The sequence below is a fragment of the Dipodomys spectabilis genome, unplaced genomic scaffold (genome assembly GCF_019054845.1).
Source record: "Dipodomys spectabilis isolate Male_0828 unplaced genomic scaffold, ASM1905484v1 ptg000147l, whole genome shotgun sequence".
NCBI lineage: Eukaryota > Metazoa > Chordata > Mammalia > Rodentia > Heteromyidae > Dipodomys > Dipodomys spectabilis.
In genome coordinates this window covers 4,108,294-4,134,063 of record NW_024870824.1, presented here as the reverse complement: position 1 = coordinate 4,134,063, position 25,770 = coordinate 4,108,294, and the positions used below count along the sequence as shown (strand labels likewise).

Below are 25,770 nucleotides of genomic sequence, written 5' to 3'. Positions count from 1 at the left end.
CGCGCGCGCTGGCCGCTCGCCCGCGGGGGGCCCCCCGAGCCTCCCATTCCTGCCGAGTAAGCAGTCTGGCTGCTGGGCGGCAGCGCCGTGGCAGCGGGGCCGGGGCGATGGCACCGCGCCAGCCCTATCAGAATTAGCTCATTGTTCACTAGTACACTAGCAGGAGGAGGGGGGGGAGGGAGGAAGGAGAGAGAGAGAGAGAGAGCGAGAGAGAGAGAGAGAGAGAGAGAGAGAGCGAGCGCACACACACACACACACACACACACACACACACACACACACGCACACACTTGGAGAGCGCGCGCAAGGCAGGAAAACCTTCCCCTCCTTTTCCAAGGCTCAAGGCTGCACTTCTTGGAAGTGAGCGGGTTTGGGGTTTTGTTTTCCTCCCCCCCCCCCCCCCCCGCACTCCCCTCCTTTTCCTCCACCCCTTTTCCCTTCCCCTCCCCCCTCAGCTGTCTTTCTAGCATGATGCCCTTTTTCATTCCCATTTGTGTTTCAGGTGTAGAGAGGAGAGAGTGAGCAGGGAGCGGGCTTTTGTCTGTAAGTATATGCCATTCCCATCTCCGGCTGGGAGCGCTGCTTTCTCTTTTGTGTCGATTCCTTGCCATGGCTCTTGGCTGGACCCTTCTTCCACCCTGCAGAGTTCATGCTTTTTCTTCCCTCTAATTTTTAAAGAGCCCGAACGTAGACCTTGGAGAAATTCTGTCATCTCGGTGCTGCTGCAGGAAGGCTAGAATTGAACTTGAGCTGCTTCTTTCTTTTTCATGCTCAAGTCGGAAGGAGAAATGAAATCTTTTGAGAAGGGGTGGGGTTTTGCTTGCTAGGGTGGTTGATTTTGCTCTTCTTGGCTCATTGTTAGAAACCGGTTTGTTTCTTTGCATTAAATGCACCAGGGTGCCTGCTAGGATCCCCCCCTCCCCTTTATAAAATGAATTTGTACCTTCTTATCCTTATACTGGCTGACTCTTCAGCACTACTGCGACTGAGTCTTCATGCTTTCTATCCTGCAACAGTTTTTTTTTTTTCCCTCTGCATTTTTAAAATAAATCAGTTGAACTTGGGTGGGGGGGGGAAGCTAAAGCATAATTGACTATTTTTTTTCTTGGCGATGATAATAATCTGATTTGCATTTATGCATGTATAACAACATTATAAGACAACTCTTAAGAGTTTATGACACCCTTTCGGAGAACTTTTAGTTGTTCCATTCATCTTAATGTTGTCCTAACTTACATTAATTGACAAAAGAGCTGTGTTCCGATGGCATGGAGGTCGAGGACGAATCACTGCAGCATGTACATGAATGTTTATTTGATCTAGGGAGAAGGGCACAATGGTATATTTCTGACTTTTTCTCTGTGTAGATCTTTCTTCTTTCTTTCTTTCTTTCTTTCTTTCTTTCTTTCTTTCTTTCTTTCTTTCTTTCTTTCTTTCTCTCTTTCTTTTTTAAAAAAGCACGGAAGGTTATGTAATGCAGTGCCATTTCCAAAAATATCCACTCTGAGGCATTACACTACGGTGGAAGGCTGGATCCCATTCTGCTGCCTTGATTGCAAATATACTGCCAGTAGTATGTCTGGGAACAAAGAGAAGCCAGAAAACAATCTATTTTTATCACTTGAGTCTACTTTTAAGTTGCTAAACCTTTTGAACTCCTCCAATTTAAAGATGAGCTAGACACTTAAGAATAGCTCTGGATGGTGTAAGGCCAGGTATGAGGGATTCCTTTGTCCCTACTTCAACCTATAGACCACTTGGAAAGCTCTTCATGAATCCCAGTGGTTTTAATCATTTGCCTATAACTTACCTCAGCCACAAAGAGTGGTTGTTTGTCTGTAACCTCTCTCAGGACATTTTGGTTTTTCTTTTGCTGATCTGTGACTGATGAGGTAGTATGTCTACTATATTTAAATATATTTTGCAGGTTGGTCTCCCTGGACTGAAGAGAATAGAAGTCCAAGACTATTAAGATTCTCAAAATGGTAAGAACTGGTCACCAGAGGAAATTCTCAGTAGCTTCTCATCAGTTTTTATCACATGTAAATATCAATCACCTACCTTCACCCTCTTCAAGTCTTCATTGTTCCTACCTCATCTGACCTTTAAAAGATTCTATCTCCAGCATGTGGGAACTGTGCACGGTGCACTACAGCAGTGTGTGTGAATCAGATGTGGTGAATTAGATCTTTTGACTTGCAGTCATTCTGAATAGAAAACTGAAATCACAGAGCAAAGACTGATTTAATTCACACAACAAAAACTACTCTGCTCTTTAAGAAAAGTGATGGGTTATGACAAGCGTGAAAGGGGTGATGGCGGCAAGGCTCAGACAAAGCCATGGCTCTTACATTACAAATGGCCAGAACTTCTTCAGAAGTTAGGTATCTGGGTTCAACTGGTCAGCAACAGTATGTGCTGTCTTTAAGAGTCAATACATGTGAAAATATGAAATTGTAAGTTATTATGTCCTGTTTGTGTGTAAAATATATTATTGCTTTTTTACCCCCTGATTTGTAACTTTGTTTACAAGACATCTACACATGCTTTAGAAGTCAAGCATGTTAACCTCTAAGTAAAAGGATAGCTGTTTCAAATAAGGGTTATGATCCATAAAGAAGAGAGCTTAATGTTTGAGTTCTTGTGAAGTAAAAGAGAGAATTCACATTAAATCGGGTGAATATGTATCTTAAGCTGAAAATTTTCCTCTTTGGAAATAAGGTTGAACTTAGAAAAATAATGGAAAGATATAAAGCTTTTCACTGAAGTATATAGTATATCCTGCTGCAGGTATTTATGCTTTTAAAGACACTTCTTTCCCACTTAAATGTGTGATTTCCAAATTTAGTTTTAGGTTTTTCTTTTAAATGAGAATAGAATTTAGTGAATCAGAACTGAATCCAATATGCTCATGTTTTCTCTGAGAATGTCCAAGAATAAGCTTCTAAGGGGAAAAAAATGAATCAGGCAATTAAATGAGTTCAGATTGCTTTTTATTAACAAGTAAGCATTTGAATGTGTGTGTGTGTGTGTGTGTGTGTGTGTATTTCACCTGTTATTTAAAAGAGTGGGTGTCAGAATAGTAACTACAGTAGGTCTGGCCTGGACCAGTTTGATAATGATCCAATTAAGAAGCTTGGAGTAGAAAGACAAGACAGGCAAAATTAAACTAATCAATGGGCTTTGTGCAAACAATTCCTAACTTGATATTAAATTCATAATTAGCTATTGTCATAGAGTATTAGGATGGTAATAAAATGGACTGCTGGAAAGTATTTTTGTTTACTTAATTCTTTTATTCTGACTGGAACACACCACCTTACCTCCTACTTGTATATATGCCAGAATCTTTTCCATTCTGAGTTGCCATAGACACACCATGAAGGTTGTATGTTGCCATTTTGTCAGATGATGATTTGACCCTGCCAAAACTAGCCCTGCAGACTCAGAGTAAATATTATGTTTCTGAAGTAGAGAGGGGGATGAGCATTGTAAAAGGCAAGCATTCGTGCCAGAGACCAGAATGAAAGTTGGAGCCATTTGAATATAGAAAAGCAAATGTGAATTAATATTACATGTTAATTTCCTGCAGTTGTCATTTTATGTGTGGTGGCAGAATGGGAAATTCTAGTTTGTTGCTCTGGGAAGGATTTTTCCTCGTGAAAAACAATCTCACAACTTTTTGGTGATCCTTTCATCGAGATGTCAGTCCCTTTTGGCACAAGCCTATCGCCTGAAATGAAACCACTGACAGTTATTGTCTGTGGGTGATCCCAAGGAACTTTCTAGCAATTTTTTTTACTCTGGAAAGTCTGAGTTCTTAAAACTTTGCACATACTAATGTTGCTGAAAAAGGAAAAAAAAATGTTTCAATTGATTTTCTTAGGGGAGTGATATCAGATATATCTTATACCTCTTTCTTCTTTTTGGCAACATGAAGTTAATATCCTTATTTCTTTTCCTTGTTAAAACTAATAGCTTGCTTAGAGAAAAGGCTCAGCCACATACAGTCAAAATTACTGTGAGGGAGCTAGGAGCTTCAATCCCTGATCACCTCCAGAATATGCATAAGCACAGCTTTCTTGTTTTTTGTTTATTTTTTAAAGAAACATTTTCATTTACATAGTGCAAAATACTAAAGAGAACCTGTATGTAATGAAGCCATTCCAAATACAAATTCATAATCAACTACATCCAGTGTAAGAAATTAATGAGTGGACTCCAGAATTCTTCAGATTGTGATTCAACATCCAGATTGTTATATCCTTTAAAATGATAATGGTTCTTAGCAATAGTTTGGAGAGATGAAGGAATTTTAGTGTGTCTTTTGCATTACACAATACATATATAAATATAGATATACATATAGTTATATGCCAAAACAACAACAAAAAACCTACCATATTGTGTTTGTGTGTATTTGCCTCTTAGGGTACAATTGCTGGGGGGCGCCATCACATGGATCATGGTGTGGAAAAAGACACCTGGGCTTGTGCAACCCAACTGTGTTGTTACAATTGTCAATTCTGAGCAGAGTTTCCTGTCTCTTAGTTGAAACAATATTCTTTTCAATAATTCATTCTCCAACCTGAAGTTTTCAGTTTTTGGTGGGACATGCCCACTTTCCCTCTTTTATATTTTTCAATTACTAATGTGTGCAGTGTTTTTCATTTTTGTGAGTCTACAGAGATCTTCAGCACATCTTTCATTTATATTTGGCTTTTTACTAAATTTTAACTTCCAGAACTTTTTTCAGATTTTTATTATTGACTTAGGTATTTTATCTTAAAGGTACTTGATTCAGATGCATCAACAAGAACATATTTCGGAATAAGTAGCTGAGCCTGTTGAGTAGTTTGAAAGCTAAATTATTTAATCCAGTTTTAAGTCCTGATTTTGAATATAATCTCCCTTACTATACAGTACACTTGCCTCCCCAGTATCTACTTCCAGAGACTCAGAGTAGCAAAAATATAAGTGACTTGTTATGTTTTATCAGAGGCCTAAGAATTGAAACAATTTAAGTTTTCTTTGTGGCAGGCTGAGCTTTTCAAAAAGATGAGTTGACTCCATTGTACCATTCATATGCCCTGTTTTCTGTAGAGTCTGTGAAGTGGCATTCATAAGCTTATTAGGAGACTCTTCAATAATCTCTTTACTAACATAAGCTTTCCTTGTTAAAAGAAAAAGACAAAGATTGGAGTGGGGTGGGTTCTATTGGTAGCCATTACCATTGGGTTTGGAATGTACATTGACAAATTGCTCTGGACATTTTTTATTGTAGAGATGCTGAAGAGTACCAAGGAGGGTAATTTTATATGATACTATCTTCTCTTTCACCAAGCCTTCCTGTGCACAACAAGGATTAGCAACTGTTTGGGGAACTAGGACAGTAGAGATAGTCTATCTGGATTTAATCCCAGTCCAGCTTCCTCTTGAGCTCTATAGATAATTCAGACTGGAAAGGGGATATAAGTACAAATCTTGGAATAAACAGCTATTCAAAGTAACATCCCATTGTAACTTGATCTAACTCTTAATAAGTTAAATATAAATCGAATCATTATGTACTAAAGGGATTCTCTTTATTTTAAACCCTGAACATAAATATTTCTAAAATAGGAAAATATGTTTCTAAAGTATAAATTTTTTACTAACCTACACAAGTAATCCTCACCTGTGAATTGTGTACGTTCAGGTATTCCGCTGGTCATGGCACTTCAGGAGTACAGTCAGATACTTTGGACTGCGGGGAGACTTAGAAGGAAGCGCTAAACTTGCTTTGTCCTACCTTAGTACTAGTCCTTGGTGGAAAGTCTTTTAGGGCATATCCTCAGAGCCCAAGTGAAAGGAAAGATTGAAATAATTATCTGAATAATTAGGCCTTTAAAAAAAAACCCTTTGGTTTTGTCTGATTCATCTTGGTAACTGGAGTGATGTAGGAGTAGAAAGGATTTGCTTGAATTATCTGCATAATTCCTATGCTGTAACAAGAAAAGACTAGGGATAAGGAAATCTTATCAGCAAATCCAACTGGAATATCGCAAGGGAAAATGAATCAAATGCGGTTGGACTGTCATTTTGGCAAGTCATGATCTATTGCAAGATTCTAATTTTTAAACTGCTTCTCTGCCTTGAATTTGGAAACTGTTTAATCATTAATTGCTACCTCTCACTTTTCCTGGATTGAACTAGGGGAGGGTGGTAAAAAGATAGAGGGTCTCTCGCTAGAAGGAACTGGGAAGGGAAAGGGAACATGACATCGTCTTCCTCCTGAGAAAGTGGCCACTCTTCCCTTGGCAAGTCCCAGCAAGTTCTGTAGTGTCCCCTGCACCACAGGAGGTTGCTACTCTGCCAGCCCCCAGAAGAAGCCACTACACTCCTTTCTTTGAAGCAAACTAGGTGCTGGCATGTGCTAACCATGGTGTCAGCTTTTTCTTTCCTTCCATATGTTCCTGACTAATTAGACACATATACGAAAGGCAAGTCAGCACTACTCACCACCTTAGTAAGATTGTTTACAATTTGAGGCCTACGGGCTGGTACTCTAGTAGTTAATAGACCAGTGACCATCTAAAGCGAATTTCACATGTAACATACACAAGTTTGGGAAAACGAAATCCAAGAGAGATTTTTGAGGGATTTTTTATCTCACCTTAGAAGGCATAAGCTCCAAGATCTCAACATGAAAGAATAGGACTAATACTTTTAGCCCTTCAGATACATTGGACTTATCTATAAATCTCTCCGTGAAAGTGGCACAGGTAAGCATTGTTCCTTGAATCCTTTGTGCCTTCTCCTACCTCATACTCTCAATAACCTTTTTCATCTACTGTGTTGAGACAGACCATCAGTTTAATTTCTTTGAATGAGCAGATTTGCCAAGAACTACCTGAAAAGCTCCTTTATTTGCAGCCATTATGGATTCTATTTTCTTAGAGGGACGAGGTCACTTGTTACTTTAAATGTGCTCCAGGAGTCCTTTGTTCTGTGCCTTTGCTTCCTTGGTTCTATAAGGAATACAGCCTCTGACAAAAATAAAGCCACTGGTCTAGACAGGCTTTAAATGACCACTCCTATATAAACCACCCCAGTATACTCAGCAGGAATAATCTATATACTTATCACAGCTGTAGCATTCCTCTTTTGGTTACATGCAAACTTATTTTGCATGTAACCTTGAAACAATGACCCCCTTGTAACTGAATCTCTTCCCTTTTTTGGTAGTAGTTCAGCCTGTGGTGCTTCATTTTTCTCTTTCTCCACTATGATGGGTAGGGTGGTGAATTCAGATGTCACTGTGAGGAAACTTTTAGACAGCTAGTGAAATGGGGTGACTTGCTCTTCTAGCAAAATGGAAGGAAACTCAACCTTTAAGGACATGTTCTAACAGGGTCCTGGAGTAGATCCAGTAACTATAAACCAATGTGATCTCTGCCTTCACACCTGACTAGGATCTTCCTTGTCCCAGGGAACAGTGAACGCCTAAATGCATCATATGTCAGTGGTCACAGGTACATGACAGTCTGTGATTTCTGGCTGGAGTGGGGTGGTCTGCTTTGGGATTTACAGCTACCAGCAGCTTGACCCTTTGAAGAATTTTAACAACTCATATGATAAACCTTGCAGCCCAGGAAATGAGATTATCATATATTGATCATATTTTCACTGCTGAAAAGCACCCCTCACTGTACTTTTTAGGTGCTTCAATGTTTGGGAGGTTAGAGGGGAGACTTGATTGAAATCCACGTGTCCTATAAACACAACTCCTAAACTCTGGAATCCCTTCTACACCGTGTAAAACAGAAGACGTCTGAAGAGAGTCTAGAAGGTTAGGTTAGTGTGGTCTGCTAAAGAAACAGACAATCATTTTTAAAGTACAGTCTCACCTCTCATCCAGAGCATTGGCAGTGAAGGGGCATTACATACTAGGTTATCAGTGAGATTCTTCCAGCAGATGACAGTCTGTCTCTTGATAATCTGAAGCAGTGATGACAGATGCCTGGTTTCACAAGGCAGTTCAGTCTTTTCAGTAAAATTATTGCTTTCTCTTGGAAAGCTTTCTCCTTTCAACTTTTTTTCTTTGAAAGTGTTCTGATTATCTAATTAGGGCTATTTTTAAGACCCCTATTGTAGATGTCTTGATTTGGTATTCATTTTTACTTTCAGAGTATTTTACACAGAGTTGAACTGGAGAAATTGGAAAAGATACACAAAGTGTGGGCAAAGAAAGGAAGGTCTATTTGCTCCTTTCTGGCTGAAATTGGGAACCAGAGACATTAAGTGGAAAGGAAGGGATCCTAACCAAATAGTTCTTGCCAATAAAAAGACAGAGTCAGATTCACCAGTAGGCAATTAAAACAGGAGGGAGATTCATGATGTGCACAGAAGTGTTGGTGTGGCTGCCCAGTTCCAATGTTGTGGCCCCTGCACTCAGATCACCATCACACACCATGGTCCTTTGATTACTGGGGCAGGTAACCACCTTCCTGGCTGAACTGGATTTGATACAATTCCAGCAGGGAAAAGTACCATAGTTCAGTGGTTGAGCTGGGAGAAATTTACAAAAGTTGTTTTGTCTAAAGTGGGTCCAGGCATTTGAGGACACTTCTGTTGGGTGAACTCTAATCTAAGGATCCTATTCTTGTACAGGAAAGAGTTAGAAATAAAGAGAAGATACTGCTTTGTTTACAGTGGTTAAAGCCACCTGTCAAGGAAAAACTATAGTCAGTAGTCAAATGGGAAAAACTAAACATGCTTAAAAACATGACCTTGGTAGGGGCTTGGTATGAAGTACTTGCTCTAAAAGAGAACATTTGATGTGCTCTGCTAAATTATTCTACTGAAAATTACCCTGCAACTTGTTGAGACCATTATCTGAAGGTCAGATCTCATGCACATTAGCCAGGCAGTTGCTGAACCTTAGGATGTCAGTTTGCCCTGTGGGTTTGGAGGTACATGGTTAAACACTTGGCCTAGTGCCTGCTGCATTGTAGGAACCCAGTTATATTGCATGAGAAAGGAATACCGGACTTGGAATTCACAAATGGTTTTGAAATGCAGTATCAATTAGAATTTCCAAAGATGAATTGTATTAGCTACTCCTCCTGAAAAGATGTCTTAGGATTTAATGGCTTAGATTAAAAAAAGCAAAAACAAAAACAGAAACCAAAACAAAAACACAAAGAAACCTTTTGTAGAAAAAAAGTGTTTTCTTTGCTTCTTTTATGATTCTTATCTATTCTTTGATAAGATGTTCATTCTATAGGATTGAAAATTGTCCACCAAATATCCAGTGCCTAACAGCAAGAATTTCTTGATTAATTGATTGGGAAATTGATATTAAATACTTAACCAATTTAGTTTTTATGAGATGAAAAATTCTACTTAGATCTTTTCTGACCCTTTTTAATTATTTTGGTTTTAGTTTTTAATTGCCTAGATTAGACTTCCATAGCCTAGATGCTTTAAGTCAGAACTCCATTTCTTGCCACTGTATGGAGTCTTGTGTCTAATTATAGATCATAAAATGTCTTGGTCTTTCCTATTTTTTCTCTGTTCTTGATAATAGAGTCTTAAATTGCTTGATCTTATTATCATAGTCTCCACATATTTTCATTTAATCTTTATTGAGCCTTTTTTCCTCTTTTTCTCCCCCTATGGGGTCTGCTTTTTCAACTTTAATTTTATTTTAAGAGTCTTGACTGTCTACATTTTCATAATCAGTCATAAGAGAGTCAGTTAAATTTGGTCTTTGTCATCATAGATACAGTTCATCTGATAAATGAGGTGTATTTTTACTAAAGTGACCAACTCTGTTCTTAAACCACATCTGTGGTTGTGGGTGAACACAGTACTCTATATGTAATCTAAGGGTTAAATACTTGATTTCTTGCTATTTGGATTCTGCATGATGAGAGTAATAATTGGCATGTTACCCCATCTGCACCTTTCCATTAGTCTGTCTTTAGAACTGTCTGGATTTTTAATCCATTGATTAAAAATTTCCAAATGGAATCAAGTTGAACTTATTTTTCTTTCTGAATTTACCATTCTCAGAAATGTACTCACTGCTTCTGTGATCAAATAGGTTCTTATTTTCTTGCTCTTCACTTAGGACCACTTTTTATTTTTATATAGTGTATGGTTTGTGTTTCTGTACATCATTAATAAAAATAAGATTTTTAAGTTTTTAGTTTTTCACATTTTTATTAGTATCAATTATTTGATGCTAATTAATCAATTCAATTGATCAGGGCTGGCACTCTACCACTGAAAACACATCTCCAACTTTGCCTTTTTGCAGGTTAAGAGTCTGGCAGGTTTGTCTGCCCAGGATGGCTTTGAACCCAGGATCCTCAATGTCAGCTTCCTAAATCTGAAAGGCTAGGATTATTTGTAAGCTACTGCTGCCTGGCTAAAGAAGATTTTTAAATATTTTGGGTGGTTGTAGTGGTACTATGGCTTGAACTCAGAAACTCTTGCTTACTAGGCCAGTGCTCTGCCACTGAGCCATGCCTCTAGTTGTAGCTGTTTGTTTTTTAATTTACTAGAATTTTGAAAAGTAAAATTACGGTGAACATGATTTCAAATGAATTTGGTGAAAGATGATTAATTAAATCAATTCATCCATTGGCCATCTGAGGAGCTAGCTATTTGAGAGTTCATTTGGGTCATAGAAAAAGAATTTGGTTGCTTAGTAGTGCTCTTTGTAATTGTCTTTCAGTAATTTCTAATTTGTGTTATGCTGAAAATACCTTTCCATGGAAAAAAAGGAAAAACTAAAAAAATCAAAATTATGATTATCAGTATTACTGGGTTGGTTAAGCCCAAAGTCTTAATGGTTAGTCTTTCTTTAGCAGATGTAGCAACACTCGAACAGTGGAGAGAAATCCTTCTGTGTCCTCAAACATTTTTTTAAAGTAAGTTGTATTGAAAGGTGACTATTTACTGGAAACAGTGAGCAACAAATAATTTTGAGAAAATTACTCTTGACAGTAGGTGTCAGAAATCTATCCAAATGTCATCACAAGGGCACTAAGAGGAGATGTTCAACAGCTATTTGAGGGACTGAAAATGGCCCCCAGCTTTCAGTAGGCCCTTGTGGTGATGCTCTTGAGTGTCTCTGAGGAAAGTAGAGAGCAGATTAAGCACAGATAGATTAGTCTGTGGAAAGGATGATGTTTTTTTTTTCTCCTTTTCTCCACTAGATGACCTTGGGCTACTTCCCTATTACTCTTCTCTTCTCTAAAATGTCCAACAGGAGGATTATGGATCTACTTCTGGTCCTGGCCCTGTGACCAACACTTTACATGTATTGGTTCATTTCACCCTTGCAACAAAGCCATGAGGATTAAATGAGTGCACATGTCTTAAAAGTTAAGAAGTCAGTTATAAGCTAGTGTTGTTTAGCTCAGTGGTAGAGCACATGCGTATCATGTACAAGGCCCTTGTTCATCCTCAGAACTGGGAGATGGAAGACAAGCAAAAAAACCCAAACACTCTAATTATAATCGGCCCATGATGCATTTCTATTGGGAGCTATGCTTCCCAACAGGTCTGCTGTGTGGATCTGACAACTCCCAATATTGCTCATAGTTCTCTTCATTTTGGGAAGTGTAATGTTGGTGTTTGGTTCACAGTGGTAGAATGTCTAAGGGAAAAAGAGAACAGGAGGTTGAGGTCTGTGTTGAACACACTCAGTATTTGGAATGAAGATCTAAGTTTGCAGTATGATATCTTCATGGCAGTTAAAATATAGGATATTCTTGCAGGACACTTTGCCTCCTGCTTTGGCATTTCTTTTGCCGTCACTTCTATAGTTTTTGAAATATCTGCTTCTTTTCTAACTCCTAATGCTGAAACACCTCAATGTCTTTGAGTAACTGGCTCCTCTCTTTGGTCTTCTTTGCTTTCCATGAGTTTGTCTGACTGAATCTAGCATCAGAGAGGAGCTTTTGTGCAGTCAGACTTTGCTATACCCAATAGGGTTGAAAGCTAGATAGTCAATAGGTCTGTAACACATTCATTCTAACCTTATTCTATTCTTCCTATATTTGTAAGGTAGTTTTTGTTTTGTTTTGGGTGGGGGGGGGGAATACAAGTGGCTAGTTTTCCTAGAGGACAGGTTATCAGAAACCTCTTAGTAGTCTCATTTTGACTTGAGCATTATAGGATGCTGATACATATCATCTGGGTATTATTTTCCTTTTTATTTCAGAGGTCAAACTTCTTTAAAAAGAAGCTGTATCCTCTCACAGCAGAATCCACTTTCCCTCTGAAGTTAGTGGTCTGTTAGATGCTATTTGCTGCTGAAGAGATATCAGTCATTAAATGGCCAGCACAGCGTGTGTCAAGCAGTGAACAATGAAATGACTTTTGCTAAAAACTGAGGGTGTTGTAGCTACCAGAAGACAATGCATTGATGGAAAGAGTGAATAGTTTCTTTTGAAATAAGCCTTTGTGAAAAAAATTAAAAAGTAACCAGATTTTCTGGAAAGCTTGGTCAACGTGAGAAATACTTTGGAATGTCCTGAGGATCTTCAAAAGCAACAGCCTGTCTTATCATCCAATCAGACCAGGGAAAAATCCAAAATCCAAAATTTTAGGTCTAGAGAAATAAATTAAGTATCCCATGAGGTTGTAAGGCTTTAAGAAAAGGAATCGAATTTTTCCATTGTTCTTCAGCATTCATGAAAATTTTTCATAAGGTTTGAATACATAGCAGAGTAACTTTTGAACAGGGAAAAAAATAGCATTCTTGGTGACTATAAATCAGGTTTCTAGTAGTTATTTGGAGATGAAACCTGGGATAATGTATCTAAAGTTATTCAAACCAGCTGATCAAAGCAAGTATGGATGTTTCCTATTAACCTTGGAATGTGTTTGGGGAAAAAAAAAATCTGCTGCTCCTGATGTCTAGTACTGGAAAGTGTTGGAAGAGCAGGAGCTTTGTTGGCGGGTGCCATTCTGAAATCCACAGGCGCAGTTTGGTGTACTGGGGCATACTATAGAGCTAATATTTAATTGTTCATTGTTTCTTTTCATGTGCCTTAAACGTTAGAGAAACATCACAAGATGTACCGTGTTTTATTTGTTGCTTACCAATGAAAACGGTTTCATAGAATGGAATAAGGTGGTCCAGACTTAGAACTCAGATGTGTTAAGTAAATATTTACTCTGGTTCTACTCCAAGGAGGTAAAAAAAGATTTTATTAACATATTTGTTGAGGTCATGAGGCTAAGGCAAAGCTTATGTTGTGCTTAAATGCCTGAAGGGCCTTTTGGCTGAAGTAACAAAGGCTCCTTTTTTTTTCTCCCTCTTTTCCTTCCTCTTGTTAGTTTATTTATTTGTTTGTTTGTTTGTTTTTATTGCTGGGAAAAAAAAGCAAGCATCTTTTTTGTTGGGTACTCTATTTTCCAATTGTGCATTCATAACCCAGAAGTTCAAATCAGATTTTTAAAGCTGCTTTTTTTCCTCTCTGTTCAGAAATCTCTTTTTTAGATATTGTGCATTTTTTTTCCCCTGAGGCTTTATTCTTGTCCCTTTTCCTTCTGCTTTACTTTGGGCTGTTATCAGCTATCTGTATTTTGTCTTGTCTTTGTTACTGAAAAGAAAAATTGCCCATTAAAAGTCAAGATTTGAAGTGTTGAACTCACTTCCTTGAGTCCTGCCGCAGCTTGGCTGTGAGACTATACCAGGCTGACCTCCAGTCCAGGAGAGAGTGCCTTGGCAGAAATCTGAGAATTCCTCGATCCAGTGACTCCCTTTTTGGGATAGTTTTTGGAGTTGTTAGATGGATTGCTTTGTGCTAAGCATGCTCCTATTGGAAAAGAATAAAGTCTGACATCAGAGGAAGTTGGTACAACATAAACATTTGCAACTGACCTCCATGTTCACCCAGCTGCAATAAGTCAGGCACTACTGTGGCTGGCCTTGAGCCTGAGCCAACAAAGCCCCCCCAAACTCACATAATGAAAGGCTTTAAGTAGTGGTGAAAAAGAAAAGTCAGATGCAATTGTTAACTTTTTGTGGCTTGCTTCTGACTTGATTTGTTTCCCCCCTTGAAAGTCTGTGCTATTATCCTTAGAAATCACATTTTAAAAGACTCAGCAGCCGAACACACACAATATTGTATTGTGGAACGCAGTGAATGTGAAAGCCCCTTGTGCTGATGATTAATTTCACATGTAAACACTTCCATTTTGTTGCCAGTGAGGTTCCTTTTAGTTAAAGTCTCCAAATAAAATTCCACAGCTGTCACTTTCCTCTCAAGGTGGCTTTAGAGTGAGCAGGATGCATTCAGAAGATTCTGCTATTAAAGTCTGCACAGCTTGTTCTAGACACTACAGCTCATAACGTAAAAGAATTTTCCTTCTTTAGCTTTCACATCATGTTGGACAGTAACATAACCTGTTGCATCATATGAATACAATGTTACCTTTTTCTGTGCCTATTGTGTTAACATAATATTCACTCAAAGCAAAGCTAAATGCAAACAGGTTCTACTAATTTGCGAGCTATCGTGGCCTGTGAAGTACAGTTGTCTTTCCTCCAGCACTATTTCTACATGTTAAAGACTTGTCAGGCCATGAGAACAGCAGGTATTATAATACAGCAGAGCCACAAAGACCAACCTTTCCTAGCCAGTAGGAGGGCATTGTTTGGTTATTGAGCACAATAGTCAGATGTTCAGAATGCTTTCTCTGTAATGACCCATTGTCACTACAGCAAACTCTTCTGTGTGTGTGTGTGTGTGTGTGTGTGTGTGTGCACATATGCACGCACACACACACTTGTGCACACTCTGTACATATTTTGTTTAATTAGGCACTACCACTTGTATTCTGCTTTCCAGTAGGTATGATTACACACCTCACCTGAGTGCACTGCTGTTCTGAGTGCTTCTCCCTTCTTCTTCCAGTGGAAGTGTTTCCCACTGTGTCCTTTCTTTTCCCGAATGCTTTGGTGTGTCTCTAAGGCTTCCTCTCTAGAGAGACAACACTGTATATCATCTTTTGGTACCATCTCATTTTTCATGTAGTGCTGTTCAGAATTTTTTAAAAAATAATCTTTGTGGTTCATTGATAGTTTCAATTTACATTCTTCCCTCCCATGACCAACACTACCTGGAGGCCGACTGGCTTTTGAGGAGGAGCCTTAAGAGTGCCCCTTCAAAGAGCATTTGCACAAATGAAGTTTATGTATATGTACATAAAGTCTTCTTAAATTATAGTACTGGGTTTCACCATCGAGGCCAATTAGACATAATAGAACATGTACATAGGCAGGCATATGCTGTTTAATTGGCAAGAAGATTATGAAATACAGACCTTGCTACACAAAGAATTAATTATGCAGGTTGGACACCTGCTGCCCTGGTCTGCTCTCTTAATTGCAGGGGGTGGGCACCTATACCTTTTAAGTCATAAAAAGGCCGTCTATGTACATTTGTTAAACACAAAGAACCCCAATAAGAATAAAATTAATGTTACAATTATGGCCATTAACAACCAAGCCACTCAACTTACCTTTAGATTTCTTTGAAGATATGTTAAACAATTAAGTTTAAAAAAAGCAACACATTTGCATATATGGTGTAGTCTTGCACTGAATAAAGATATAACCTTTATTTAGCCTTTGATGATCATTACCACAAAGCAGTCTCCCTAAAGAAATATTGGAAAAAATAATAAAAATACAAATTTAGAAACTGGTAAAAGGTATAATTCTAATTTTACATGCAATATAATGGAAATGATAGGAAACATGTTAGAGAACTTTTAGGATGATTTTCTATGTGGGTCATGCTACTGGAAAATAAACAGAAAGTTTGAAATGTAAAGCTTAAAATAAGTTAAGAGGTAGTCTATTTTGCATATTTTTTAGAACCTGGAAAGACTGGTTTCTGATTTCTTCTGCTTTTTGTTTTTCTAATCTGGAGTATAAGCTATCAGCCAAAGTTCATACCAAGTAATAATTGCTAATAAGGTAATACCTCATAGACTTAAAGATTGAACTTAAAGCACACTTGAAATGTAGTTTGTTAGGGCTTAAACCACAGAAACTTACTTTCTCCCAATTCTGGAAGCTCGGAATGGAGATCAAGACATTGACTAGGTTGGTTTCTTTCTAGATCTCTCTCCTTGGTGATAGATGATTCTGCTATTGGTGACTGTACATATTGCCCCTCTATGTGTATCTCTGTCCTAGGCTTTTCTTAGAAGAACACGAGTCACTTTGGGTTGGAACCATCCAGATCTTAGTTACCTCTGTAAAGATCGTATCTCTAAATTCAGTCACATTCTTAGGTAATCGTGGTTATAACTATTCCATTTAAAATTTGAAGGGACTCAAGTTAGCCCCTGTTTAAAATTACCTGTTGAAAGTGGCTTTTGGAAGGTTGATCACTCCTATGGTTCCTCACCCCAAATTTGAGCTCAGAGGCAGCAGGAACTATCCATGAATTCTTTGTGAAAAATGCATTGGGACTACTAAGAAATAGGGGACAGCAAAGTGATCAGTTCTGAACATTATCAATGTCCCTGATTATTAGCAGATGAACCAAAATAGTTGCTACAAGATCTCTAGATGAGGAAATGAAAATACAATATATTCAAATGAAGACACCTTTTGTCAGGAAAATAAATGAATATGTTTTGCTTATGACTTTCCATGCTCCATGTCCAGCACTGTAATTGAAATGAACATTGAGATCCTTGTGCAGCACCAAAGGTCAGGTCTGAGCTATTTGAGAGCAAGGATAATGACTGTCAATAGACCACAAGTCTAAGAATGAACACAGATATAATGTAGATAGTACTATCCAGATTCTTCCCAAACTAACTGTACTGAAAAAAGAAATAAACTATGACTTTTAATGCTGCATCTAGAGATCTGTTGGGTTCTTAGACAACAGCCAAGCAGATTTTAGGGATATAACTGAGACTTCTCTGTCCCTACCATTTTGAGCTTCCGGTCTGACATAGAAAGAAACTGGAAGATCTTTACTACAAGGTAAAGTTTGTCTTCCTAAAGAAGGCAATTATTATTTGATGATTCAAACACATCAAAAAGCTTAACTAGAAATACCTTTGGTCAACTTGTAGCTAAATTAATGTGTCTCAAAAAAATAGGCAGGCAGAAAGTTTCCTTAGTGGTGAGTTTTACTTTCAAATGCTTGTATTCCCAGTTCTTTACAGAAAAAAAAAATCATTGACATTTTCTTGAGAATAAAAGAAGTCTTGGAAAAACAAATCATTAGAATAAGCAAGAATTTTTCTGAGAGGTAAGTGATTTGTCCTACAAATTAGAGATTGGAAGCTTTAGCATTGATGTTTGGAACCTAGAATTTAAGTCCTAAAGTAGTCCAATTTTGTTCAAATGGAATAACCCAAAGAAGCACAAGAGCCCAGAAATTACATCTGCTTGACTTTTTTTCATTGTTTCCATATGCCTACATTTTATATGAATTTTAATAATGTTTTTTATTTCTAAGGAAACTTTTTTCTCACTTAGTACTTGTAATATTTTAAGTTGTGCTTAAAGAATGCTTTTTAAAGCAGTAATTTTGAAAAGCAATAGCTTTATATCAATCTATACCAATTAAACTTAAAATGGATCTCAATTTGGGTCTTCTATAAGTGAAAGCCAAATTCAGATTTTTAGGTGCTATGAATTTATGCCTTGAAAAGAGCTTGTATATTTTAGATTTTAATTTTGTTTTCTTCACCCATTCCTGGTAAATGTCAGGAATAGCCTCTTGTCACAAAATAGATGGTGTGATTTTAGGCAAAGATGGAACCTCTTTTAGATGAAGCTAGGTTAGGGTTGGAGAAACTCAGTGGCTCAGAAAGCAAATCAACCAAAAGTGAGAAAATCATTCCAGATCTTGCAGAATGTGCTCCCAGGTATCTAAGACCGCAGTGTTAGTGATGGCTGTGGACTAGTGTAATTTTGAGAGAAAGGGGGTAGGTGATTTGCATTCTAGGATAACATGAAATTAATAGGGTAGTGTAAGGAAAAGAGCAGGGAGTAAGTCTAGATAATTAATTTTAGTTACTCTCCTATCCTGCACCATGTTGTTTCCAGTAAGTTGATTATCCTTTTGAGTTTCATTTTCCTTGTTGATATAATGAAAATAAAACCTACTCACAAGCTTATTATGCAAAATTACTTTATAGGTAGATGTGCTATAAACATTAGTGGTGATAAGAGCAAAGATACTACTGTAATATTATCCCAGGGACTGAACCTGGTTATCTACATTTCCTACCTCATGTTTCCTAGCCAAATGGACTAATTAATTGGCTTATGCAAAACTTTCAAAACCAAAAATAACACCTAAGTCTATTTATTAACCTACTAATAAAGTGTGATTCTTAATTATTATTTGTTAAATAGTAGGCTTATCTGCAAAATGGAGAGTCAGAACTAGAGGAAATCTTATCTAATTTCATCCCTTCTCTTTGGGCAGGGCTGTATCAAATATGAATTAGCTCTGACAGATGGTTGTTGGATTCTGTTTCTAAATTTTTTAAAAAGATTTCACAGTTTTCCTCTCTAAATTCTTTTAGTAATTTAACGAAACTTGTGCCAAGTTTTTCCTTATAGCTGACCTAAATCTGTAGTGTGTAATTTTAAGCCCTTTCTCCACTGCAATCTGTCTTCACTAGAGATGAGGAACAGCTGGTCAGCACACTTACACTAACAACCCTTTGTATATTTAAAGAAGCGTTACTCAGTTTGCCTCCCTGTCCATGTCCTTCTGCCCTGCAGAATTCATCAGCTTGTGTTCTTTGAGTCATTCATGCAACACTGTCCCGATCCCTACCCCTTTCTCAGATGACTGGCCATTTCAGACAGCTGGGTACAGCTTATCATTAGTGACCTCATGGATCTGGGCAGAATATGAATTCCTTCTGCCCTTCTCCCTTTTGCTTTGTGCATAATCTTTAGCTTTATAATAAATGGTCCAAAGCAACTCCTAATTGTGTTGGATGAGTACTCGAAACATGTCATAAATATGGAGTGTTGCAGGCATACTTATTATGCATAGGTTGCTTTGAAAAGCCTCTTTGGTGATTTGGTGCACCCTGCCAGACATGCCATTAAGCTGCTACTTTGCCTGCTAAAGATAACATTGATTGATACCTCTGCTCTATTGGAAGACATTGAGCTAAAACTCTCCCGAGTGCAATGCACATTCAGAAGAGCACTACCAATTTGGAAGAAGTAATGGGTTTCCCCAGTGCTCTAAGTTGTATTAGGGAAAGAAGTGATCATTGAAAAGAATTGAGCTTTCTAAGCTGATCCCACGGGGTTTCAGAGAGGATCTTGTTTTTAATCTGAATCTGTGTAACTTTTATTTCTCTATAGGTTTATTACCCAGAGCTCTTTGTCTGGGTCAGTCAAGGACCATTTCCAGACAAGGAAATGGATGGAAGTCTTCCTAAGGTAAGATCTCTAGCTACCAATTCACAGACACCGTTCGAAAGCTAGCAGCATAGAAAACTGAACTTACTTCTTTTTTAGTGTAATATCTATTATATGCTACAATCTTGTTAATAGCAAGTATTTTAAAATCACAGCTTAAAATCTTGTGTCTCTTAAAGTTTATGTTAGCTTTCTTGACAAGTAAAAGCAAAGTTTCATGTAAGAATCATAGTCAGTATGTCAAATTGCATTTCACAAACCAAGCAATCCCACTTTGGGGCATTTACCCAAAAGATCACAAACAAGACCATAGTAAAGCTACCAGCACAACTATGTTCATCACAGCATTATTCACCATAGCTAAAATATGGAACCAACCCAGATGCCCCTCAGTAGATGAATAAATCAAGAAAATGTGGTATAAATATACAATGGAATTCTATGCCTCCATCAGAAAGAATGGCATCGCCCTGTTTGTTAGGAAATAGAAAGACTTGAAAAAAAAATTATATTAAGTGTAGTAATCCAGGCCCAAAGAAACATAGATCCTATGGTTTCCCTTATTTGCAATAATATATGTACATATTCTGCTTAGAAAAGGTCAAAAGCTATGTACATATGACATAACCTGATGCTAAGCGAAATGAACCCCAAGATAGGGACACAAGAGGTTTTATCTTTGTTGCTCCTGTTTTTAATGTACTATGTGATTTTTTTGTTTCTTTTGTGTGTTCCTCGCCCATTGTATAACCCCTATTTTCACTGTATTTGATTCTAGTGCCTTGCATCTTGTATATACATTTTTCTAATTTGGGGAGTGGAAGGGAAATAACAAAATGCTGAAATAAGGATACAGGTTGACCCATTATAGCAATGAGATGTACAAGACACTGTTGAAAATGAACTTTACAACTGCGGGGGGGGGGGGGGCATGGGTGAAGGAGGAGTTGGGGAGATGTAGAGAGAGGGATGAGGGGAAAAACAAAGGAGGGGGTAACAATGCTCCATAGGAAATGTACTCATTACCTTACTCATGTAACTGTAACCCCTCTGTACAGTATCTTTACAATAAAAAACATATATTTAATTAAAAAAAGAAAAAAATTGCATTTTACAAACTTTAAATTTGCTTCATTCTTGGATTAGACAAACAAATATGAAAACCTAAAAACTGGAAGATGAAGGCAGTTAAGGATTGAGATTTCTTAAAAGTGTGAAATGATGGCATTGTTTGGTCTGCTAATAATGCCTGATATCCAGTGAGATCACCCAAGAAACAAAATAGGGATCACATAATTGTTATGTTTTTCCTCCTAATTTTTGGGAATTCCTTTGAATCCATATGATTTTATGTCTGTGATATTTTAGTGTGGCAATTCCCTGCCTTAAGGAAATTTAAAATATTATGTTTAGATTTTAGCACCATTCTTAAAATTTAAAAATAATAATTGACTAGTTTTGCCTGTAGATACCTTTGGACTTTACCTGTTAAGGTAAATATCAATTTGACCTCAAGTAGGAGGACTGTGTTTTTTTTGCCACTGACCTGCTGATTTCGCAATTAATAAAGAGTCATAAAACTTCTATTCAGAAGTTTCACAAGTGTTATTAACCAATGGTAAAGCCTCCCCCAGCTATGACTGGTATTCTAAAATTTAAGAAACTCTTATTTACACTAAATAGTTTCAACAGTTCTCTATTACCGACAGGCAGAATTGTAGAGCAGGTGCCAATTGGCAGTTTACACTAAAAAAAAAAAAATCCAACAACCTTTAAGCATTTTTGATTTTTAGAGAATTTCTGAAGGTCAAGGTTGAGATAACTGGTAAGAAAGTAGATGGACAAAATAGTTTAAGCCCTTCCTGAGCTAGACCTGAACTGTTCTTGTAGAGTTGAGTGGAGGAGAGCTAAAATACTAGAGTTCTGCCACACTTTGCACCTCCCCCACACCTCCAAGTGCTGGAGCTCAATCCCAGGGACCTGCTTATGCTAAACACATTCTTGACCCCACCACTGTGAGATATATATCCGAGACAATCTTCACTGCACCAGATCAAGGTGTGATAACTCTGAAGCACCTGAATGGAAAATGGGAAGACAAACTGTAGCCTTTTTTAAAATTAATTCTTGCCTCATTCAGAGATCCAAAAGTCCTCTCTCTGATATCGGAGATATCAAGTACGTGGGCAAGACCAGATAAAATTCCCTAGTGCGGTCAATGGCCCATTCCTCTTTCTAACTTTCAGAAACCCAGTCCAGGGGCCGTGTCTTACCTCCACTGAAGCATGTTCCAGGGGGTGAGCACAGTGGACTGTGAGAGTCATGCCTTCCACTATTTTAAGTTCTCTCCTCCCTCCATATGAGAATAATATTTCAAGCCTGATATATTTATTCCTTCTCCAGCAGTTTCCTTTGGGACAAGCAGAGCTTTGCCTAATAGTATGAAAATCTTGTCCAGTGCACTTTACTGAGAAACTAGAGACAAATCCAGTCATCATCAGAGGGAGATCTTGCTATCCTGAAGTGTATCCGTCCCAGGAAGACCAGTCTGGATGATGCCCCTGCGGGAGGCCCTGGGCACCCTGTTCCATCTTCCACTCCAGCCTTCTATATTCTAATATTCACGTCTCTTAGTCTTCTAGGAACAATTATGTGCAATTGTTATTTTTGCTTGAACTCCTGTGAGTTCTGACTTCTGGAGAAATCAGATGTCAACGTACTTCCTCTTCAAAATGCCTCCGTTCCCTTGATGCTCTCAGAAACCTTCAGTAGCCCACCTACCTCCTTGCTGTTAGCCATGGCCTTGCTGTTAGCCAATTACTTGGTTCTTTCCCATACAGCAAGTTAATTAAAGGCAGATTAGGCAGGGAGTGTTTTTGATTCTGTGACCCTGTAGGCTTAAAATCTAATAGAGTACTCAAGCACTCAGAACATGAATAATAAATGAATGTTTTGGGACCTCAGAAGAGAAACAAAATAGTAAAAATGCTAAATTCATATCTGAAGTACTCTTCTTCACTTTTTCTTTCTGGAAGCCCATCCTCAGCAACCCCTAGCTCTTTGTCTCAAGTTATTTATTTTTCAAGGAGGTTAAAGGTTAGTCAGACTAGATATGTACAGAGATAGACCAATGTGCTATCTATTCACTTTAGAACAGAGTTAAGTCAGTTTCAAGGCCAGCTGTGTAAAGAATGTACTTGTTACGTGAGTGAAATAACATTTGTAAGCTTTTGATTTCCTTTTCTTCCTGGCTTGTGACAACAGCCATTGAAGTCTTCATTTGTCCAAAACAAAGTTTGCTATGTCGTAAACCACGCTACCTGGTAAACTGAAGTGGTAGCATCATTTTAAAGATACCAGTAGATTTCTCTTGGCAGTACCAGGGTTTGAACTCAGGCTCTTACATTTACTGCTCTACCAATGAGCCCTGCCTACAGCCCCCTTGTGCACAGGTTATTTTGAGATAAGCTTTTTGCCTGCATCTGGATCCCAATTTTGCTATTTTATACTTCTGGCTGCAGCCGGGATGATAGGTATGTGCCACTGCATCCAGTGTGATTTTGTTTTTAAATTCTGTGATTGTATACCAATATTTCAAAATGAAAATTATTTTGAAACCTACAAGAAGCTGCTCAATCTCACTATGCTTCTGGAAATTTTATGAAGATCCTTAAATGCGTTTGAGTGGTGAATTCTAATTTTCTGGTCTAATCTCACTGGTATTTAATGATAACAAAATAACCTCTAAAATTACAACCTAAGACTTGAGCATTAAAGTATATACTTTGTGGAGTCTGCGTCCTACAAATATTGTATGCTTTCAAACTCTGAGATTTTAAAACTGAAGTTAGGCATACCAGATGTTTTACACAGAAATCCTATGCAGTATATGTGGTTCCCTGAAGTTGAATTATTTGCTGCATTTAGTTCAGCCTGAGGCTGCTGAAAATATTTACTCAGTTTCAAATTGTTTGGAAGTTACTGGTTTCTGAATTCTTAAAAATATATTCAAATATGTTAATTTACATATTGCAAAGAGTATTTCTTTCATCCAAGCATTATATTCTAGTAAAAAGAAGAAAAAAAGAAATGAAACCAGGTCTTTTCAAACCACAAAAGATAATTTCTTCCAAGAAAATGCCTATAATTAATAGTTAATTAGCTAAGAGACTGTTGTCAAATCTGACTGTGCTCATATCTGATCAGGGGCATGCAATTTTTTGTGTGTGGAGCATTCCAATTTTCATATCCCTTGGGTAGTGGGCCTTATTCCCCTGCCTACTGTCTGCTTAGCTCTGGTGGAGCGCTGCCCTCCACGCCCAGCCCCCTTCAGCACTGGCAGCAAGAGTGCACTGAGGTTAGATCGGTCTAGTCAGAAATGCAGAATATCAGCCATCAGAACAGGCTTAGAAGAACCCAAGTCAACCCAGACTAGCTGAATTTCACACTTAATGGAGTTGTCTTCCCAGGCCCTTCCCCCAGCTTCCTTCCCAAACACTCCCCTCCTTGGTACTCACTGCTGCTGACCATTGAGACACACAGGAAATGTGCTTCTAAATAAAAACCTGTGTTTATATGAATTTTTTTGTGTGTTAGAAAACAGACTCCATGACATCAACTTAACATACATTTTTTAAAGAAATTGTCTTTGACACAGAGTCTAATGACAGGCCCTTTCTAATGCTAGCAACTAGCCTCAGAAATCTAACTCCCAGGAATGCTGCCTCCCCTGTGGCTGCCCACCATCATCACCAGAGCACTCGATGCTGTTGAAGCAAAGGCGGCTAGTATTTAAGTGCTACATGTCCACAGACCTCATATTTACATTCAGGTGGACTGTGTTTAATGTGTAAACTCTGCAGAATAGCAAGAGTTCAAAGCTAAAAAGTGGGTGGGAGAAGCAAAAATTTTAAAACATGGTTTCAGATATATGACTAAGTTTGTCTTTTGTGTCTGTCTGTCTGACTGACTGTCTGTCTTGTCTGTTTTTATATGGGTCCACCTGCTTTACAGGGAAGATTTCCTGTCCCAAAGGAAGTGAACCGCAAGAAAGATGAGACCAGTGCTGCCCACCAGACTCCACTGGGCAGCAATGAACGCCGCTCCCCAAGTATCAGTTACCTCCACTCTTTTTAATCGTGACACCTCCATTTGTATTACATATGGTGTATGGGTATTGATGAGGTCATGGTATCATATATGGGATTTTTTTCTGTGTAAATCATCGAGTGTAAGAAGAAACTATGGGACTCTGAGCCTTGCTTTACAGAATTTACAGTGGACAAACAGGTATCATCAAACCAGTTTTTAATCATCCTGACTCAAGTGAAAACGCTCAGAATTTCACACTGTGAATCCACGTTTACAAACCCCTACAGATGGGCCTTCAGGCCTGGTTCGCCACGACAATGTCTTCCACAACTCAAACCCCTGCCGTGCTTACATGACCGGTCCACTCTGCCTTCTCGCTCACACAGCTCCTGACTGCTTTTGTGCAGAGGCTGAGAGTCCCCATTTTTTTTTTCATTTAGATGTAACATGCCTAGTAGTTTATGTTCATCAATTGTCTGTATATCTCTATATTTTATCCATGTACTCTTTTGATGTATAGAAGTAGTTCGAAACTCATTGTTTCCTTGTGGTAAGTGACCGAGATGCTGCCACAGGACCTGAGACACTGATGAATGGTGCTATTTTGGACTTTCAACATGCTCCTTGGCGAGGTAGCTCTGATGGAGTTATTTTTTATTTCCATGTTCTAAGAAGGTGTTGGTACTCTGTTTCCCTGAATGTCGTTCTCTAGACTGGATTGACTTGTTTCCTTGTGTCTTCAGTGTGGCTTTCTTCCTCAGTGCTGTAGGTTGAATGAATGCTACCGAGAGTGTGAGAGCCTGCCGTCCCACTGGCTGGCACTCCTGGACAACGCAGTCAGCGTAGCGGGAGCAATTGCAAAACTGTAATTTACTTACCAAATCTCTTCCTTTCCATAGCCTCGCCTGCCTGACTTAGAGAAAGAAAAGCAATAATTTTACAGGCATTTTGAGGTGTCTCTTTGGATTCTTTTCTGTTTGACTGGATATTTGGGGGAAGGGGAAGGGTACACATTAGAAATAAATAAATAAATGTCCGATGATGGATGGGGTGGGGGTGGGGTGGAGATCCAAGGCACTGGAACTTAAGTAGGAATAAGGAACATGACATACCTGACCCAAAAATTAAGTTGGAAAAAAAATGTCTTTACAAGTAATGATGGTAAAAGGGAGAGCACTCTCTTTTGTCTGGCAGTTTTTGATACACAAGGTGTAGATTTTGCAATTTTGTCCTTGCTCCTGATG

The 25,770-nt window shown here is 38.3% G+C and overlaps 1 protein-coding gene across 4 annotated transcripts; it reads left to right on the top strand.

Moving 5' to 3' along the window:
- On the top strand, positions 1-25,530 carry LOC122118232 (neuronal regeneration related protein). 4 transcript variants are annotated; one of them, XM_042692190.1, is made up of 5 exons: positions 1-56; positions 503-543; positions 1,928-1,985; positions 19,379-19,456; positions 24,449-25,521. In XM_042692190.1, exons 3-5 carry the CDS (start codon positions 1,983-1,985, stop codon positions 24,569-24,571), a joined length of 204 nt encoding a protein of 67 aa, XP_042548124.1. In that variant the 5' UTR covers positions 1-56; positions 503-543; positions 1,928-1,982; the 3' UTR covers positions 24,572-25,521. The 4 variants fall into 4 exon arrangements, with proteins under 4 accessions (XP_042548124.1, XP_042548125.1, XP_042548126.1 ...); XM_042692191.1 differs by lacking the exon at positions 1-56 and adding an exon at positions 256-360 and having other exon boundaries at positions 24,449-25,530; XM_042692192.1 differs by lacking the exon at positions 1-56 and adding an exon at positions 259-368.
- The last annotated feature ends 240 nt before the right edge of the window (positions 25,531-25,770 follow it).

Excerpts from the sequence above, each read along its gene's own strand:
- LOC122118232 (XM_042692189.1), top strand. The coding sequence starts at position 19,199 with ATGCACATTCAGAAGAGCACTACCAATTTGGAAGAA. Across the intron at positions 19,235-19,378 it reads GCACTACCAATTTGGAAGAA|GTTTATTACCCAGAGCTCTT; the intron begins GTAATGGGTTTC and ends ATTTCTCTATAG. Across the intron at positions 19,457-24,448 it reads TGGATGGAAGTCTTCCTAAG|GGAAGATTTCCTGTCCCAAA; the intron begins GTAAGATCTCTA and ends CCTGCTTTACAG.